Source organism: Gymnoscopelus microlampas, assembly GCF_963454915.1.
Source record: "Gymnoscopelus microlampas genome assembly, chromosome: 17".
Taxonomy (NCBI): domain Eukaryota; kingdom Metazoa; phylum Chordata; class Actinopteri; order Myctophiformes; family Myctophidae; genus Gymnoscopelus; species Gymnoscopelus microlampas.
The window spans coordinates 45,629,464-45,649,298 of record NC_139954.1 but is presented as its reverse complement, the minus strand read 5'-3'; the positions used below and the strand labels follow the sequence as shown (position 1 = coordinate 45,649,298).

Below are 19,835 nucleotides of genomic sequence, written 5' to 3'. Positions count from 1 at the left end.
TGCAATGTAGAAATACTAAAAAAAAAGTCTGTAATTAAAATTTTACTTGAGCAAAAGTACAAAAGTATGGGCACAAAAAAGAATCTTTTGAAAATAGCAGATCTACAAGCTCACAATGCGTCGCGATGCGACACATTGTGAGCTTGTAGATCGGCTATTTTCAAATGGCCAGGCTGAAGTGGTTAATGTATGTTTTGTAATAATAATCTACAAAGTAACTAGCAACTAAAGTGTTCAAATAATTATAGTGGAGTAAAAGTACAATATTTGCCTCTGAGATGTAGTGGAGTAGAAGTAAAAGCATAAAAGTAAAATAGAAAAATGGAAATACTAAAGTAAAGTAAAAATTCCTCAAAATTGTACTCAAGGACAGTACTTGAGTAAATGTACCTGGTTACTTTACACCACCGTTTTGTACATATACATTTTTGTATTGATTGTTCAATGTTTTCCACAGACAACACAAGACACAGACATACTCCCAACAGAGGGGGGGGGTGGTCCTATTCCACAGTCCATCAACACCATCAGTAGTTCAGTATTATAATACAACATGAAACATGCCACAACACGCCATAGAGCAGATAACTGGACAGATAGATATCATAAAGGCACCTAAACACAACAACATGGGACATATGTCATAATATTCACATTTCACAAATCCTTTTCAAAATCTATCCAAGAGGAGGATTTCCAGCCAAAAGGACATTAAGGATCATAGAGGATCAGAGAGTTAGGCACTGTTGTCTTTTAGACCAGTGGTTCTCAAACTTTTTCAAATCAAGGACCCCCAAATTGACAGTTATTAGCCCGCGGACCCCCATTTGAAAAGATATACCAGGGACCCCCCATAAGAGAAGTTTTTTTACGCCTCTAGCAGTGATTCTCAACTATTTAAATTTCAAGGACCCCCAGTTTGACATGCATTAGGGCTACGGACCCCCATTTAATGGCATTTCTATCTCTTGGACCCCAATTTATATTGTAAAATATATGTTAATGTAACTCTGAGAGTGTACAAATGGAACCAAATGGACCCGTTAGGGTCCATTTGGTTCCATTTGTACACTCTCAGAGTTACAGACCCATAAGGGTCCATTTGGTGCCTAATCTATCATTTAGCTGGGGACCCCCTGGAACTCCCTCAAGGACCCCTAGGGGTCCCCGGACCCCACTATGTTTTAGACAAGCTTTTCTCTACTCTAGTCTGTATTAGACAAATAATAGCCTATATCGTTGCTTCATAGTCTAACTTTTTGTGTGTTTTTTCCCCGTAAATTAACGCCCTATTGATCATACTACAGTGTCACACAAAAGTATCAAAAGTAGCAGATCTACTTTTTCTATTTTTGCATTTGAATCCTGAAAAGTAACAGTTTTGTACATAATGAGGTTTCCACCCGACAGAGACCATATGTTTTCCAGTCTGAAAACTTTAAATGCTTGTTGCGTGGCGAGGCTTTACTGTCTATCAGAATGTCACGGTGGCTTAAGATGCTTGATTGGCATCCAGAGGTTTAGTAAATAACCTCAGCCCCGCCCCTTTGTCCTTAAAAACCCCCTCATGTGGAAAGACAAGCACAAGTATAGGCTACTTCAGGGAGGAGAGAGAACATCTAAACAATTGTAACATTTAATCAAAAATAACGTTCTAGCATCAACATCTGAAGCAAATTTCTATTGGCAGTCAGGATTCCCTGTGAGATGAATATCAAAAAGCATAAATAAGAACAACCAAAGAGCTCAAAGCTATTTTTCAGCAATTATTTTTTTTTAACCATTGGTCGACTCCTTCAACAGGGGGTCCGGGACCCCTAGGGGGTCCTCAAAGATACTGAAGGGGGCCCGCCAAATCTTTGTGTGATAGGATTTTTAATTATTTTGTATTTTTTACATTAACCACTTGAACCCTCGCATCCCTATTCTGGGGGAAACATTAGCCGAAAATAGCAGATTGTACAAGCTCACAACACGTCGCAGATACGCTTGTAGATCGGCTATTTTCAGCAAAGAGGTTTGGTGTATAGAGGGTGTTGTATCTGTACTGGGCTGTGGGTTACCAGGCCTGGGGGGGAAAGAGCAGAACAAATACAGAGCCAAAGGTCACGGAATCTTTTAACGGAACGCCGTACCGGCCCGTTCCAACCTACTTTCACCCCTGGGTCGTTAAATGTCTGAAAACACACATTTAACATGAATCCAATATGTAGTGGGGGTCCCTGCTTCATCTCTCTCTCACCTAAGGGGTCCGTCCTTGGACTGAAAAACGCTGAAGACCCCTGCTCTGCACCAAATCTACAAGTGTGCTTTTCAAATAAACTAAAGTCCATCTACAAGCTTAGTCACAACGCGGTGTGTTTCGACACGTCGTGAGCTTGTAGATCTGCTACATTCGCCAAATGTTGACCTCAGAATAGGGTTCAGAGAGATCATCGTCGGCTCCGTGTACAGATTTGAAGCATGACTGGATTCCACTTGAAGTTAAGATCTAAGAGGGGGAAAAAAAGAGAATACAGCCATTTCCCATAATTACATGCTCCCTACTAGCAAAGGGATCGGGTAGCGTCTAATGGTGGAGCAGGGACGTCGCAGGGGCCCCGCAGGGCCCCCGAGATAAGCATGATTTCACTTGAGGATAAAAGAAGGAGAGAGAGAGAGAGAGAGAGAGAGAGAGAGAGAGAGAGAGAGAGAGAGGACAAGAAGAGTGCATGCAGGGGAGAAGAAAAGGCAGGTGTTGTTGTTTGAGAAACAGTGGATGAGTTAAAGAGGATGTCACAGGATAGGTTGTGCGGTGGGCAGAGAGGTGTGTGCCAACTGCCAACGTACCTTTAACACTGTGAGCTTCATTTATCCTATAGGACAGTGGTTCTCAAACTTTTTTTGCGTCAAGGACCCCCTAATTGACACACATTAGCCCAGGGACCCCCATTTCAAAAGTTATGCCAGGGACCCCCAATAAGAGACGATTTTTATGGCTCTAGCAGTGATTCTCAACCATTTAAATTTCGAGGACCCCCAGTTCGACATGCATTAGGGCTACGGACCCCCATTTAATGGCATGTATGTCTCTGGGATCCCAATTCATTGTACACTCTCAGAGTTACTGACCCATAAGGGTCCATTTGGTCCCTGTCCATCATTTAGCTGGGGACCCCCTCAAGTACCCCTGGGGGTCCCCAGACCCCACTTTGAGAACCAATGCTATAGGAGACACATGTTTCTCATTGTATTGCCAGTGCATTAAGAAAGAGCTAAAACAAATTTAAAATTTTTGTTTCTGAAAATAAACCCATTCGGCCAGAGACCTGAGGCCGATTCTGCAAGTGCCTTCTAAATCAGTGGTTCTCAAACTGCTTCGTGCCAAGGACCCCCAAAATGATATGACCCCCCAACCCCCAGAAGTGACGATTTGTTGTTAAAAAATTCAACATTTTTCAAAAAGTTTCAAACACTGAATATTTTTTCTAAAAAATTACAGCTGTACTTGTAAGCTCGCAGCGTGGCACAAAGCGATGCGGTGTGAGCTTGTAGATCTGATATTTTTGAGAACTATACATAGCTAAAATCTAAAATGACAAAGATGCTTTCCCAGTGGGTTCCGGTAGGAGACACAAAGGAGACTCTTTGTGTCTCCTACCGGAACCGCTGCCGGTCATCAAATCCTTGGCTTAGGAATGCGACAAAAACAAAAATATATTCATGAATCCAAGTCTCCATGGGGTGACTAATCCATAGAAAAAAAAGTCCTTTCGGGGGTGAACTAACCCTTTAATGCAGGGGTCTTCAACAGGGGGTCCGGGACCCCTAGGGGGTCCTCAGAGTTACTACAGGGGGCAGCTCTTTTCTGAGGAGAACTTTAGCCAAAAAAATAGCCGATCTACAAGCTCACAACGCCTCGCGCTGCGAGGCGTTGTGAGCTTGTAGATCGGCTATTTTTTGGCAAAAAGGTGTTTGGTGTAAGGGAAAAAAGAGCAGACCAAGTAAACAAAAAAAGTTAAATCTGAAACACAATTTTTATACAATATAGAGGGGGTCCCTGCTTCATCTCTCTCTCAGCTAGGGGGTCCTTGGTCTGAAAACGTTGAAGACCCCTGCTTTAATGGGTTCAAAACAGTGTCTTCAATGTGTGAAGACCTGTCAAGTCGTTGCACTTTCACTAATTGCAGGATCATTTCACCACAGTCAGGGTCTCCTCCTCCTGACTTAAAATGTTTTTGATTATGTGCCATCAGAATGCATGCCTGGCTGCCCTTAAAAAACATCTAAACATAGACAGAAAACTCAATTGATTTCCACTTAAGTCTTTATTTCAGGGCCAGGACAAAAACACTGCTGGTATTCAGTGGTTATGCGTTCACATTCACAGGTGGCTGGTTCAGCTGTTATACAGACGGGGCCACAAAGCACTGCATTCATCTCCTGTTGTTTCCTCATACAGATAAAGTACAGTGTTGGAAGAAGTACTCACATTTTTTACTTAAAGTAAAAGTACCAATACCACAATATACAAATACTCAATTACAAGTGAAAGTTCTGCTCTGTACATTTTACTTTGAAGTGCAAAAGTATTGGCATCAATTTGTACGTAAAGTACCAAAAGTAATTATGCAGAAAGTCCCATTTCAGGTTTCAAAATGTATAAAAATCTTTTGAAAATAGCCGATCTACGAGCTTGTAGATCGGCTATTAAGTACAACATAGGGCTTAGTTGGTTAATGTATGTTTAATGTATGTAATGTATATGTTTTGTCTTCATCCAAACTTGCCAAAGTAACTAACTAAAGTTTTCAAATAATTGTAGTTGAGTAAAAAGTACAATATTTACCTCAGAGATGTAGTGGAGTAGAAGTATACAAAAATGGAAATACTAAAGTAAAGTAAAAAAAAAAATAGCTCAAAATACAGTACTTGCATACAGGTACTTACAGTTACAAATATAGGGTGAAGTAATACAGCCGGTATGAGCTCCTTGCATGGCGAAGCATGCCTGGGCCTCACGTTCGGGGGGGGGGGGGGGGGGGGGGGGACCACCACGGTCATCTAAGCTTTATCAGCGGTCCGCCTGTCAATCACAGGAGACAATGGGGGACAGTGAAGAGGACACGGGCGAGGACAGAGGCCCATTCACCGGGCGGAGGACATCAACACATAGACATACTCCCACAGTCACAGGAGACAGAGACATGAGATGGAGAAGGAAGGAGACTAGAGAGAGACCAGACCTCCACTTAACCCTTAAAGACCCGGGAACGCATCTATGTGTCCTTTTTAGATTTCTTTGGCTATTCAAAAATGTGTGCAAATCTTTAAATACATAGACTATTTACATTTTAACTCAAAGCTTTGCTTCTGGGGGTCCCTGGAACAACACATTTTGAGATGGGGGGTCTGCGGACAAATACATTTAATTTTGGGTGGTCCTTGACATGAAAAATGTTTGAGAACCACTGATATTATAGACATAAGTAAAAAAAAAACTGCTATAGGATTTAGAAGATATTTGTCGAACCCCCAGAAGCAAAGATTTGTGTTAGAAATGTTCGCTTCGAAAAATATATATATATTCAAAGATTTGCACACATTTTCACGATTTTTTAAAAATAGCAGATCTACGAGCTCATAGCGCGGCACTCGGTGCCGCGCTATGAGCTTGTATATCTGCTATTTTTTAATAGCCAAAGAAATCTAAAGGGATACACATTAGGGCTGTCAAAAAAAATCGATTCATGAATAAATCGCGATTCTTAATGCCACGATTTTAAAAATCGATTCAAAATATTAAAATCGATTTTTTTAATTTAAAAAAAAAAAAAAAAAAAAAATATAAAATCGCAATAAATCGCAGAATCGAATATCAATTAATCGCAGAATCGCAATTTTAATCGAATCGGCACCCTAGAAAATCGCAATAAATCGCAGAATCGCAATTTTAATCGAATCGGCACCCTAGAAAATCGCAATAAATCGCAGAATCGAATCGAATATCAATTAATCGCAGAATCGCAATTTTAATCGAATCGGCACCCTAGGAATCGATTTTGAATCGAATCGTGAGGTAAGTGAATCGTGACACCCCTAATACACATGCGTTCCCTTCCCGGTCTTAATGGGTTAAAGACAGGAGGACCCTGAGTGCATATTCTGGATGTCTGTCTTGTATGGACGTTACACATCAACCATTATCGGAAACACGGGACACATGAGATGGACTTGGAGTGTGCAGAGGGGGTGGGGGGCGGGTTCATCCTTCCTCTTTTTGAAGTGCTCTTTAGAGAGGCATTGCTGGCATGAAGATGAGGGGGGGGTGGTGGGGGGCAGGGGGCGGGTGCTGACCGGATTCCCATGTGACAGGCGGATGGACACGTTAATGTGCGTTGAGGACGGAGTTGTTTTTGTCTGTAACATTTTTTTTGTGTGGACCTCCGGTTCTGCTTCACCGAGCTCCAGTAAAAAAAAAAGATTGTCAATCTTGATGGGGCGGCCCTGGTTAAATACAGGGTATATACTGTACATACAAACAAGCACAGCAAAGCAGGCACGTGCACACATAGACATCAAAGGGGGAGGCCTTGAGCCCCTGTCCTTTTTACCCGTCTGTAAAAAGTGCCCTAGCTCGTCTCCAGACCATGCATGCAGTTTTTTACTGTGGTGAAAGAAATGCTAAATGTCCCCCCTTTCCACGCCGCACCTGAAGGCAGCGTTCAAGAGAATTGCCTTTTCCTGACTCACCTGAACTGGAATGCAGAGTTTAATGTTGAAAGAATTGCCCTCTTATGTGTATTAATCCATGCCGTACGCCACATCTCCAGTATTGGCTTGATTATTCTTAGTTCAGTGTGGTATCATGCACCGAAAATAGCCGATCTCCAAGCTCACAACGCGTCGCACCAAATGGACCCTTACGGGTCCATTTGTACACTCTCAAGAGTTACACACCCGTAGCGAGCCATTTGAAACCCTCTCAATGAACCATGAGGGGTCCCTGGACCACACTTTGAGACCCCACTGGTGTAGCAGAGTGTTTCCAGTGGGCCAACATGCACAACATCAGCGCCCTGACTCTGTTTGACCAGAATGGAACAGAGCCTTCATTAGTATCATTGGTAACACCTGTGAAGGAAGTAAGAAGCGGCCCAATAGGCTCTATGCACAGCAGCCATATTGGAAAGAAATTGGGCCTCTTCTTACTTCCTTCAAAGGTGTTACCAATGATACCAATGAAGGCTCTGTTCTATTCTGGTCAAACAGAGTCAGGGTGCTGATAGTGTGCATGTTGGCCCACTGGAAATACTTGAGAGGGTTCCAAATGGCCAAATGGATTTGTACGCTCTCAGAGTTATGGGGGTCCTTGCAATTAAAAGGTTTGAGAACAACTGTGCTACGCTTAATGGAACAGAGCCTTCATTAGTATCATTGGTAACACCTGTGAAGGAAGTAGGAAGCGGCCCAATTTCTTTCCAATATGGCTGCTGTGCATAGAGCCTATTTGACTAAACCTTTCATTTTTCAAAAGAGTCGGACATGGAAGGAGACTCTCAGGGTCCAGACCTGGAGCGGACCGCCATAGCTGAGTGGGTAGAGTAGAGTAGAGAGAGGCCGTCTGGGAAACAGAGGGTCACCGGTTCCCACCCCAGTTCCCCCGGTCTATGTATCCAAGTGTCCTTGAGCAAAACACTTAACCCCATAAGTGCTCCCAGAGGGCTGTATTAATAGCGCCCACTGCTCCCAATAGTTAGAATGGATAAATCCAGAGGACAAATGTACTAGCCTATATGCAAATATACAGCGACAAAATATACACCAAAGGCGTGGGGATCATCAAACTACATTATATTATCAAGTTCCGTATGAGATAAGTTAACCACCATGAGAAAGAACAATTATAGTAATCTGACATACTGTATATTGTCACACAGTCTTAAAGGCCTCCATATTTAAGAAAAACTGAATGAACTCAATTTCGCTGCCTTTCCAATGGACATGACAAAACGAGCTCTTCAGTTCCATTTGCCCTTTTGTTTTAGAATTAAATGTGAAGTCTGTCTGTCTGTCTGTCTGTCTGTCTGTCTGTCTGTCTGTCTGTCTGTCTGTCTGTCTGTCTGTCTGTCTGTCTGTGTGTGTGTGTGTGTGTGTGTGTGTGTGCGCGTGCGTGTGTTGTGAACGCATGCACACAATTTGCCAGTGTTTTTGTCTGATGTGCAGACATATTTCTCCACCCTGTAAGTGTTTTGTCCACAGAGTGTTTCTGCAGTCATGAGGGGCCGCAGGGTGCAGGGTGCAGGGGGGGGGGGGGCGGGGGGCAGCAGCACAGCCGACACCCACTAGCCATGTCTGTCAACGCTTTTAAATGCTGAGCGTGTTTGAGCTAAATGCAACCCTCTGTATCCCAAACACTGAAAGATATACATTTTGCCGTGTGCTCGTTCGTCCTCTCTTTGATCTGTCGGTCGGTAATAGAGGCTCCAATGCGCAGTGATGTATACAGTGGTGGAAAAAGTACTCAAATTCTTTACTTAAGTAAAAGTATCAATACTGCAATATAGAAATACTCTGTTACACGTAAAAGTCCAGAATAAAAAATATAGTTGAGTAAAAGTACAAAAGTGTTGGCATCAAAATGTGCTTAAAGTACAAAAAGTAAAAGTACTAACATTTTTGAAAATAGCAGATCTACAAGCCCACAACGCGTCACGATGCGACGCGTTGTGAGCTTGTAGATCTGCTATTTTACCCCCAGTTTAACATGCTTTAGGGCTACGGACCCCCATGTAATGGCATTTCTATCTCTGGGACCCCAATGTATATTGTAAAATCTATGTCAATTTAACTCTCAGAGTTACAGACCCATAATGGTCCATTTGGTTCCTATCCATCATTTAGCTGGGGACCCCCTGGAACCCCCTCAAGGACCCCTGGGTTAGAAAACCAATGGTTTACACCACTGCCAATGCGGACGCATTTTTATGGAAATGACCAGGTTGAGAATGCGGTGCAAAAAGGACGTCATACTGTATTACGTTCACTGAAACACAGGGTTTTCTTGTAGCTCAGCAGTCTCTACATACATACATGTATGCATGCTTACTATGTCACGGGTCTGAGTCACATGCAGTGGTGGAAAGTAACTAAGTACATGTACTCAAGTACTGTACAGTTTTGGGTTTAAAAAAAAAAACTTTTCTATATAATTCTTTACTTCTACTCCACTACATAGAGACGAAATATTGTACTTTTTACTCCACTACAATTATTTGAAAAATTTTAGTTACTAGTTACTTTGTAGATTTGTGTTATTAATACAGAACATACATTAACCACTTCAGCCCTATTTAAACTTTGGCTATTTGGAAATAGCCGATCTACAAGCTCACAACGTGTCGCATCGCGACACGTTGGGAGCTTGTAGATCGGCTATTTTCAAAAGATTTTTATACATTTTATACACATGATAACTTGTGAAACGGGACATTCTGCACAATTTACTTTTGATGCAAATACTTTTTGTAAATTTTGATTACCGGACTTTTACCTGTAACAGAGTGTTTCTACATTGCAGTATTGATACTTAAGTAATAAAATGTAGTACTTTTCCCAACACTGGTCACACATGCCCCCCCTCTCCCCTGCCCTCAGTCACCCCCCCCCCCCCCCCCAAAGTGTTCAGTCACTAAACTCTAAAACTAAAAGTCTTACAAAGCAGAACATTCCAAACATAATCTAAAAACAGGAGCAAGTTGAACTCTCCTCTCATCATCAGGGAGAGAGTTGCACTTTCATGTCTTAATGGGCTTCCCAGACCTCAGGAACATCTTAAGGGAGAGTCCGCGGAGATCAAGAGCCAAAGAGGCCAAACAAATAGTGACCCCCAGTCCCCCCCCCCCCCCCCATGCACCACCACCACCCCTCCCAAACTGCGAGTGGTTCGAGCCACCTGTCTCATGACCAAGATCAGAAGTAGGGTTCATGCCACCCTTTGGTCCCCAACGGGGGGGGGGGGGGGGCTTAATCGGTGGCCAGGAACTCAAGCCCAAGTAAGGGACATCAAAGAGATTTTTTTTGGGGGGGATGCATGATATGAGAGAGAGAGAGAGAGAGAGAGAGAGACAGAGACAGAGACATGCGCGCGCACGCACACACACACACACACACACACACACACACACACACACACACACACACACACACACACACACACACACACACACACACACACACACACACACACACACACACACACACACACACACACACACACACACACGGGGGAAGATAGAAGGAGGGTTGAATCATCAATGATCAACTAGATAAGACAAATAATAAGGGATTATACCTGAGACGCATGATTGTGTTTAAAGAAATCGCGTGAGGAGATTTAAATGTCCTGGAACCATCTCACCATTTGTCACATGATCCAGTCCTGATAATTGGCTGTGTATCAGCTCAGAGGTCAGCTCAGAGGTCAGCCATTCAGGGCTTAAGGACAATGATTGGAGGTATCATTTGCGTTTTTTTGGCAAATAGGCACAATTGTGATGGTCATTGTATCTGGTTACTTATGACAACAAACCCCAACCCAAATCCCACACGCACACGCACGCACACACACGCACACACACACACACACACACACACACACACACACACACACACACACACACACACACACACACACACACACACACACACACACACACACACACACACACACACACACACACACACACACACACACACACACACACACACACACACACACACACACACACACACAATTTTCAATACTTTTACTTCTACTCCACTACATCTCAGAGGCAAATATTGAACTTTTACTCCACTACAATTATTTGAAAACTTTAGTTACTAGTTACTTTGTAGATTTTGATTATTATTACAAAACATACATTAACCACTTAATTTTGACCATATACCTTTTGGCCATTTGAAAATAGCAGATCTACAAGCTCACAATGCGTTGTGATGTGACGCATTGTGAGCTTGTAGAGCTGCTATTTTCAAGAGATTTGCATACATTAGAAAACTTGAAATGAGACATTCTGCATAATGAGTACTTATTTTTAATTCCTGACTTTTACTTATAACAGAGTATCTCTGCATTGCAGCATTGATACTTTTACTTAAGTAAAACATATTTGAGTACTATTTTTGCACCACTGCACGCACAGGTAATAACGGAGAAGATGAAAGTCATTCCGCTGCAGGGGGCACTTTATCTATCAGCAACCATTCGTAGAAGAATGAGCCCTATACCTAACAGTACCAGCCCATCAGAACGTCATCTCCTATAAAAGAGATGGACTGCCTCGTCCCGCACCACCTGACATCCAGCCTTTTGGAAACACTGATGGCAACTCATTCTTATTAATCCCTCAACACACTCTCCCTCCTTCATTTTTTCAATCATCTGTAAAGGGAGGACAGGCTGCAAATCTGTCTCTAGTCCCGCACCGGAACATCAAAAGCTTGAGGAGGACACAATGTACCCTCTGAGTCTTTAGAAGAGGCCGATACCACGCCCAGCCCACCCTACCCATGTTTTCTCTGCCCCCTCCTGTCATCCTGCTACTGTTTTCACCAGTGGGGTAAAGTAACTAAGTACATTTAATCAAGTACAATACTTAAGTACAAAATATGAGTACTTCTTCCATTACTGTATACAGTATATCCCACTCTCATTGCAACTACACATTTTTTGATTGATTGAATACTCTATTAGTCGGAACTGTAAACAGCACCTGGTACAGTAAGACAGTATCAGGTTTAAAAGGATAACACAAAAAAAGTCCTGGGGACTTGTTTCCATTGTGGTCCTATGTATTCAATTCATAAAAATCACAATGGAAACGTTGATGGTCAGTGGTAGGTTCCAAACCTTTTCTGGAAAATATTCAAACATTTCTTGGGTCGCTTGTAAATAATATTGGTAGTTTGCGGGTCGCTTTTTTTGGGGCTTGTTCCTAAAGTTTAGTTGCTTATTTGGTCTTGTTTCCTAATGTTTTTAAACCAGCGGTTCTCAAACATTTTCATGTCAAGGACCTCAAAGTGTATGTATGTATTTGTATTTGTCCACGACCCCCATCTAAAGATATTTGTGCCAGGGAGCCCCGTGCCAGATTTGTGTTGTTAGGATGTTTAAAAAATATTCCAAATATTCCACATTTATTACAAATAGTACACACGATTTTGGGGAAATAGCTGATCTACAAGCTCACAACACGTTGTGAGCATGTAGATCAGCTATTCTCAAATAGCCGATGTACAGTAAGTAGCCTATAGTTCTCTCCGCCAGGAGAGTTTGTTTTCACTTTCTGAAACTGGGACTAACATTGGTCAAGCCTCACGTGACACGTGACAATACGGTGAAATAGTGTGATCCGATTGGCTAGTGACGTATAGCGGCCTATAAAATACATGTGTCACTTTGAAAGTGTCTGCGCCACTTTCAAAGTGAGGTAAGAAAGTTCCAACAATCCTGCATGCAAAGCAGATACTTTAATTAAGCTAAAGCCTCTCTAGATGGGAAGGCCTCGATCCTACAAATGCTTAGTTAACAGCTAAGCGCCCAAGCCAGCGAGCATGATTTCGAGTTGACATGGCTGAGAAATGGACAGATAGGACACTTACACAGACAGGAGGGATAGGACACTTACATAGACAGGACGGATAGGACACTTATACAGACAAGACGGATGGACACTTATACAGACAGGACGGATAGGACACTTATACAGACAGGACGGATCGGACACTTATACAGACAGGATGGATAGGACAGTTAGAACATAAGAATTAGAACATTCCCAACATTCCCAACACAAGTCTGCTGGCGGAGACTTGTGCTCCGAGGAGATCCGAGGAGCACAAGACACTTACACAGACAGGACGGATAGGACACTTTAAGTTAACAGCTAAGCGCCCAAGCCAGCGAGCATGATTTCGAGTTGACATGGCTGAGAAATGGACAGATAGGACACTTACACAGACAGGAGGGATAGGACACTTACATAGACAGGACGGATAGGACACTTATACAGACAGGAGGGATAGGACACTTATACAGACAGGACGGATAGGACACTTATACAGACAGGAGGGATAGGACACTTATACAGACAGGACGGATAGGACACTTATACAGATAGAACATTCCCAACATTCCCAACACAAGTCTTCTGGCGGAGAGTTGTGCTCCGAGGAGCACTTTTTCTAGTTTAAATTGTAGTCGTTTCTTTTGGGCTCGTTTTCATAGACCTGGTTGCTTAGTTCTCTCACAAAATCTGGCAACCCCGTTTGAGATCCCAGCATGGCTTCTCAGAAGAAGACAGCCTGCTGTGCTGTGCCAGGACGACAGGGCAGTCTAAGCAGGTTGTCTTGACAGGGCCTGATAGGGCCTGACAGGCTGACGTCTGCCACATGAGGCCTAGAGATGCCGTGTTTTCCTTTCGTCCCCAAGCCCTAAAGGACGTCACCAGCCAACCACCCCAGAAATGAAAGCCTTTAGTGGGAACTAAGAGGTGCCGAAGGGCCTTGACCCCTCTCCACTGGAAACCTTCTGGTCTCCATTCTTCTCCAAAGGCCTGAGATCAAAGGGATCACCCTTGATGACTAATCCAGACACCATGTGTTCACACCTGGCGAGGGAGAGAGCGGCCCATGCACTGACAGTATAAGGGAAGACCTGTAAAACCTGATCAAACATGCTAGTCCTGTTGACGTTGACTGATGTTCAGCTGTAAAGCTCTGACAACATGTGAGTTGAATTCTTCCTGCCCATATTTCACGGGGAAAACTCACGCATGTTAGTCATGCACCCCAAAAGAGCAAGGATATGCATACTGACACAGCCCTGCAACAGGCTACCTCATTCACACGTTCGCCCTATATAGAGCACAATACAGAGCCAAGAATCAAGGCATTATAAAAGATACCATTATCAAATGACAAATGTACTGTTCTCAGTGTGTCGTCCCTGACACAAATCAACAGTCAGCCAAACTCCGTTCAATGAAAGTCAGGATTCATCTCAGATTGCTTTTATTAAGATGCCGGTGGTCAACTTTACTAAACAAGGAGTGAAACTGTAGAACAGAAACACAAAAAAAATCACACCCTGTGTGAAGGTAGCGGCGCCTTTGATACATTTTGTCATCGATATGTGTTTATAATGTGTTTATAGCCATGTGTCACGTGAAGCTTGACCAATCACTTTGTTGACGCACCTGACCAATCAGAACGTTGACGCACGCGGACAAAGTCAGGTATAGAGCGGCTAGCGCCGCAAAAAATAAATAAATACACAATCAGCTCAATAACATAACAAGCACATACTAAGCATTTAGTAGAGTTCCCATAATGTAACACTCTACCCCACACAAGGCATGCAATCAATCATTAAAGTTATTAAGCATCCCACATATATCACAAAACAATTCTCAAACAAAGTAGATTTCATGACTGAGTAAATCTACACAAACAAAAACTTACAAGAGATGGTTTCAAGCCAAAAACAAAGAAAGGCAGTAGCAGCTTGTGTGTGTTTGCTCCTTGGCTGCTGGAGAAGAAACTGACTATTCCTGTACTGCACACCTGAAATTACTTGCATCAATTAGCTAAACAGCGCACACATGAAATTAGTTCTCCTAATTGCACATCACAAGTCAACATTAAATGCAAACAATACACCCCACTAGGCAGTGCCGGTTTAGACAGCGGCGAAAAAAGACAAAAAAAAAGAAAAAGAAAGACGCGGGTAGGCGGGGCCCTACGCAACTTGCATAGTGTGCGTATATAGGGTGGACCGGCTCTGGCACTAAGGGGTGTCAAACCTATCTATAATAAACTAGATGCCTGTACTGGGACAGCACAACAAATGATATGGATTTATAAAACAAGACATTAATTGTTTATGATCATAAACAAGCAGAAGACATCGCATCGCTTTTGCAACAACGCGTCAATCGGCCGGCTGTATCAGCCTTTGGTGTTGAACTGTGAATATGGGATGAAATGTTTTCTCTTTATCTTGCTATATGAACCACTTCTGCATGCTAAAATCAAACTTTAATGAGGAGCGGGCCTCTCGCAAGATACATTAAAATGTAAGAGCAGAGCACTGACCTATGCCATTATTATCAATAATTAATAAAGGAGGTACAGAATAGCCATATTAATATTCAGACAGTCCAGTTTCATTTAACCAGACATGCATGAGTGTCCCTGCACTATATATAACCTATGTGTCTGCCATTTCTGTAACATCCATTCTACACAGAAGACGTGTATTTTATACACCGATGGATTCAACTGTATGCAGCATTAACCACTTTCAACTTGGCATCCCTATTTTGGGCATTGAGAAAAAAAAAATCAGTTGCAAAAATCGCAAAAATAGCCGATTTACAAACGCACCAGCACCACGTTGTGAGCTTGCAGAGTCGTACAACCAAGTATAAAATAGGGCTGACAAGAAAAACTAGTGAGCATCAAGGTTTGACACAGCTATGTGTTAATATGATCGTCTGAAACAGCCGTACCAAAGATCATGGCTTTAGTCAGACCTTTTGTTTTTTTTACATGGAGTTCCTGTCTTTTCTTTGTTACTTCCGTTTGGGGATCGGCCTTCCTTTGAAGCAGAAGCTTAACCACTCGAGGGCTAAGATCCCCTTTTACCTGCTAAAAAGCTCTCTCTGAAACAGTGCAGCCAATTAGCACGTTTGAACTCTCACCTCAAACTGGAATGTTTATCCTTGATTGAACGTTGCTATACAATACTGGACAATGAGCCATGTTGGCTACAGGAAACCGACGTGCAATTACTCTGGTGCACTTTGCACCACTGTCTTACTGTAAAATGTCAAAGCTATTCAACATCTTCAATGTGACACATCCTCCTCTTTCTCCTAGAAATACTTGGGTGGAAATGGAGCTAGTGAGTAAATGGCAGGAGCAGAAAGCAGACGGACAGTGGATTGTCCAACTGGGTCTTTATGAGGGCAGATTCCTAACAAAAAGAACAAAGGGCAGACACACACGCACACCTTTTCTATAAAAAAAACACATATTCAATTGAACAGACACACAGATTTTTTTATCCAAACCCTATACTTCGTTGACCCGGGTGCCCCGGGGGTATTATCCTTCGTCCATCTTCTATTTTCCCTCTACACCACCGTTCCTTAAACAGTGGGTCGGGGGACCCATGTTTGGGTCGCGGACCAATTTGCGTTAAAAAAAGATTAAAACATTTTAAACAAAAAAAGTCACTACCTTTCATCAATTAAAAGCAATTCCAAAAACTATCTAAAGTATTTCATAAATAAAATCATAAAATAAAAGATATTTCCATAAATATATTTTAAAAAAATCATTTCAATAATGAAAATAGCTATTTTCACTACTTTAGGCCAACGTCTAATTTCTCTTTTGGGTCTTGAGCTAAAAAGTTTGGGAATCGCTGCTCTACACCAAATACGTTTTGCCTATTTTGACATGCCCAGAATAGAGATGCCAGGGTTCACGTTAACAATGGAACCATGGCTTCCTCCCTCTCCCCTGGTATGGTCGGTACAACCCTATACTTTACAGTGTTGTTGCATTATCCAGGGTGTCACTGCACACTAACCAACGGTTAGCTAACATTAGGTTCGAAAGAGAGAGGTGGGATGACTGACGCGGGGCCCTCGGGGGCCTTATTTCAGGATATGAGCGGCTGTTGTTTTGACAGCTCCGTCAACACCTCCTTCACGCTACACGCAAGGGCCCCTGGGTGCAGGTGAGGCCCCTGCTGGCTCGAACTCTCACTGGATACGGGTGTGTTATGGTAGCCGGCAAGTAGTCCGGGTCCCATCCATCACAACTATAGCCATGCTAATCTATCACGCAAGCTCTCTGCTGCGAGCTGGGTTCCAAAACACACTCATGAGAGAAGTAAACTAGACAAATGTGCTCCTCGTAGCGTCGGTCTCGGCCAGGCCGTGTTGCCGACTTTGGGAAAAAATCTGTAGAAGCAAAAAGTGTGCCTTCAAGAAAATACTAAATGGCAAAAAATCGAATCAGACATAAAAAAAGATAAAAGAAAAAAAAGGAGGAAAGAAATGTAGTTGCCCCAGCTCCCCATGAAGGATAACAATAAGTGTGCTACTGCTCTGCAAGGCAGGCACACTTTGATGCAATAATGCATCATTTATGCATTTTTCACAGCCATTTCATTCAGACATGCAATGCCTTGAAATGGAGAATTGACTCGATACATCTAATAGCAATGTCATCAACTTCTGGATCAAACTTGTTCACCATGAGGTGATGCTGTTGAAATATCCATAGTAATGAAATATAATAGTTCACCAGTCCCAAGTACACACACACCTCTCCTAACCGTCGAAGTGCATGGCGGGTGCCTAGCACCTCTCGTTACATCACCAGCATGACTATGCCAATGCACCAGGCGAGCGATGGCATTCACATCAGACACGTGGTGCAGTCTGTGGGCAGGCAGTGACCCAGGTACAGAGCTCATCCTGTTCAGACTGGCCCACAGATGTTCCTCGGGACAATCCGTGTTGATACTCCACTCCATAAAATTCTGAATCTCTTCGTTCTCCAGCACAAAGTTTCACAAAGTCTGTAATGACCACAATGTAAGCGCTGCCTGAGAACACGGGGATAGGTGGGGGGGTTTGTGGTGACTTTACTGTGGTGACTGGCAGTACTTCTTGCGGTTGGCACATCCTCAGAGTCCATATTGTTTTGTCCATTGAGCAGCTTAAGCCCAAAAGAAGCAACTATAGGCCATAGCAGTAGTGGCCATTTTGTGGTGCCGCAGGTAGAAAATTCAGTAATTTTCCTACAAAGATTTCCGAAAATGTATTTATATTAATTTTAATTTTAAGGGGGGGGGTTGCCAACCGGTCCCGTACGTTCCCAAGTCACGCGTCAGTTACATCCGTGCTAGAGCAAAGCACCATATAAGGGATATGGCACACGTCACCAATACTACATCATGACACGTCAGATCCAGTTGTTGTAAATCCAACCACCGAGGGATCACCTTCAGAACTGATAAGGTGATTTATAGCGGGAGGCTGAGGAAAAGACAATCCATTATAATTATATATAATAAGTCAATTATATAAATAATGGCACATTTAACTACAAACGCCGCCGACAAAGACAGGTTCGTCTGCATCTACCCGGTGTACGTCAACAGCAAGAGGAAGCGGGCGCAGGGCCGTCGGATCGCCGCGGGGAAGGCCGTGGAGAACCCGTCGTGCGGCGAGATCGGCGACGTGCTGACCGCCGCCGGGATGAACGTCTACGTGGAGAAGGACAAGACACACCCCAGGGAGCAGGACCCCCAGTCCAGGGGCAGGGTCCGGGTTCAGCTGAAGCGGGAAGACGGCAGCCTGTGTCAGGACAGGTTCTCCTCGCGGGACGACCTGATGTTCCACGTGGCTGAGATGATCCCAAAGCTGAAGACCAGAGCCCACCATAAGGGCGGCGAGCAAGGAGCCGCGGCAGCGGCGGGGGGGAAGGCGGGCAAGAAGAGGAGGAAGTAGTAATGTTTTGAACCACTTAAAGCCCTATATGGTTGAGTGGAGTCCCCTCAGGGCTCTATGCTGGTGTATTTTCTGTTTTCCGTTATTGTGGGGAAAGCTTTTTGTTGAAAATAGCTGATCGACAAGCTCACAACACGACAATACAGATGCTGGGGTTTAAGTGGTTTAAAGGCCCCAGGAAATGGCTGGCAGAATAGAAAATGTCATTTGATTGAGCTTATCAAATGGCAAACACTGTTTCCTGTAAAAAAACCCTGTGTGAAGAGAGTGGTGCCTTTGATGAGCCCCGTATTGATGTTGTCATCAATGTTTGTTCATTGGACATACATACATACATACGGACGGACACACAGACAAAGTCACATATAGGAGTGGTTGGCACCACTCAAAAAAGATGAGAACTTGTCTTACTACAAATGCACGAAATCTGTGCGTCAGAGACTCAGAGTTCAAGTATCTCAAGAACCAGATCAGCAGAATCTCCAAAAATATTGATATTAAACCGCAAATCCCCATACTGTATATGGAATACCCTGAAGTCATAGACTGTCCTAGACTCCATATTTGGGCATGCCTGACATGGAAATCCATATATGGGCATAAAAGGGACACAGACAGACAGACAGATGCTGAAATCTCCATATATAATGAGCATAAAAGGGATGCACACAGACGGGTACAACAGGTACTGCATAACCGGGTGGGGCATGCGTCTCCAACTTGCATCGTTCCCTAGTCGGCCGGTGCCCAACAACAACGGGCACCGTTATTATTATTAGTATTATCAATAGCTAGAATGAGCAACTCACCAGATCGGGCATGAATGAGCCTTGTGCTCTGTGAAGTGATGTAACTTCATCATGATCATAATCAGCCTAATTTAACTGAATGAAGAATTGGCACAGGGAACAACTCGGACGATTTGAGCCTTTTTTTTAATCTAGGTCACAGGGTCAGAGTTGCCAGATCTGCTTATTGGAGGCAATCAGGCAACCAATGGTAATGAGGCTGATGAATGGCACAGGGTGCCCATATCCTAGTGAAGTCAAGTCACCATGAGTTCCATTACATTTCTCACAGGAGATGTTCCATTATTCAATGTCTGGAGGAGCAGCTCCACATTCATTCATAAATACAAGTCATGATGTTTTGATTTCCTCTGGCTGATGATGTCATACTGCATGGTACAGCATCAGGCAGCTGAGCTGTACTGGTGAATGTGTCGTTCATGATCGATTCGTTCAAAAGAACTAGTTAATT

General features: G+C 43.3%; 1 protein-coding gene across 1 annotated transcript; it reads left to right on the top strand.

Moving 5' to 3' along the window:
• Positions 1-18,155: 18,155 nt before the first annotated feature.
• Positions 18,156-18,575, top strand: LOC311064470 (signal recognition particle 19 kDa protein-like; the record flags this gene model as incomplete). The annotated part of the gene is made up of 1 exon (XM_084084299.1): positions 18,156-18,575. The coding sequence occupies one exon, from the start codon at positions 18,156-18,158 to the stop codon at positions 18,573-18,575; it is 420 nt and encodes a 139-aa protein (XP_083940425.1).
• Positions 18,576-19,835: the final 1,260 nt, after the last annotated feature.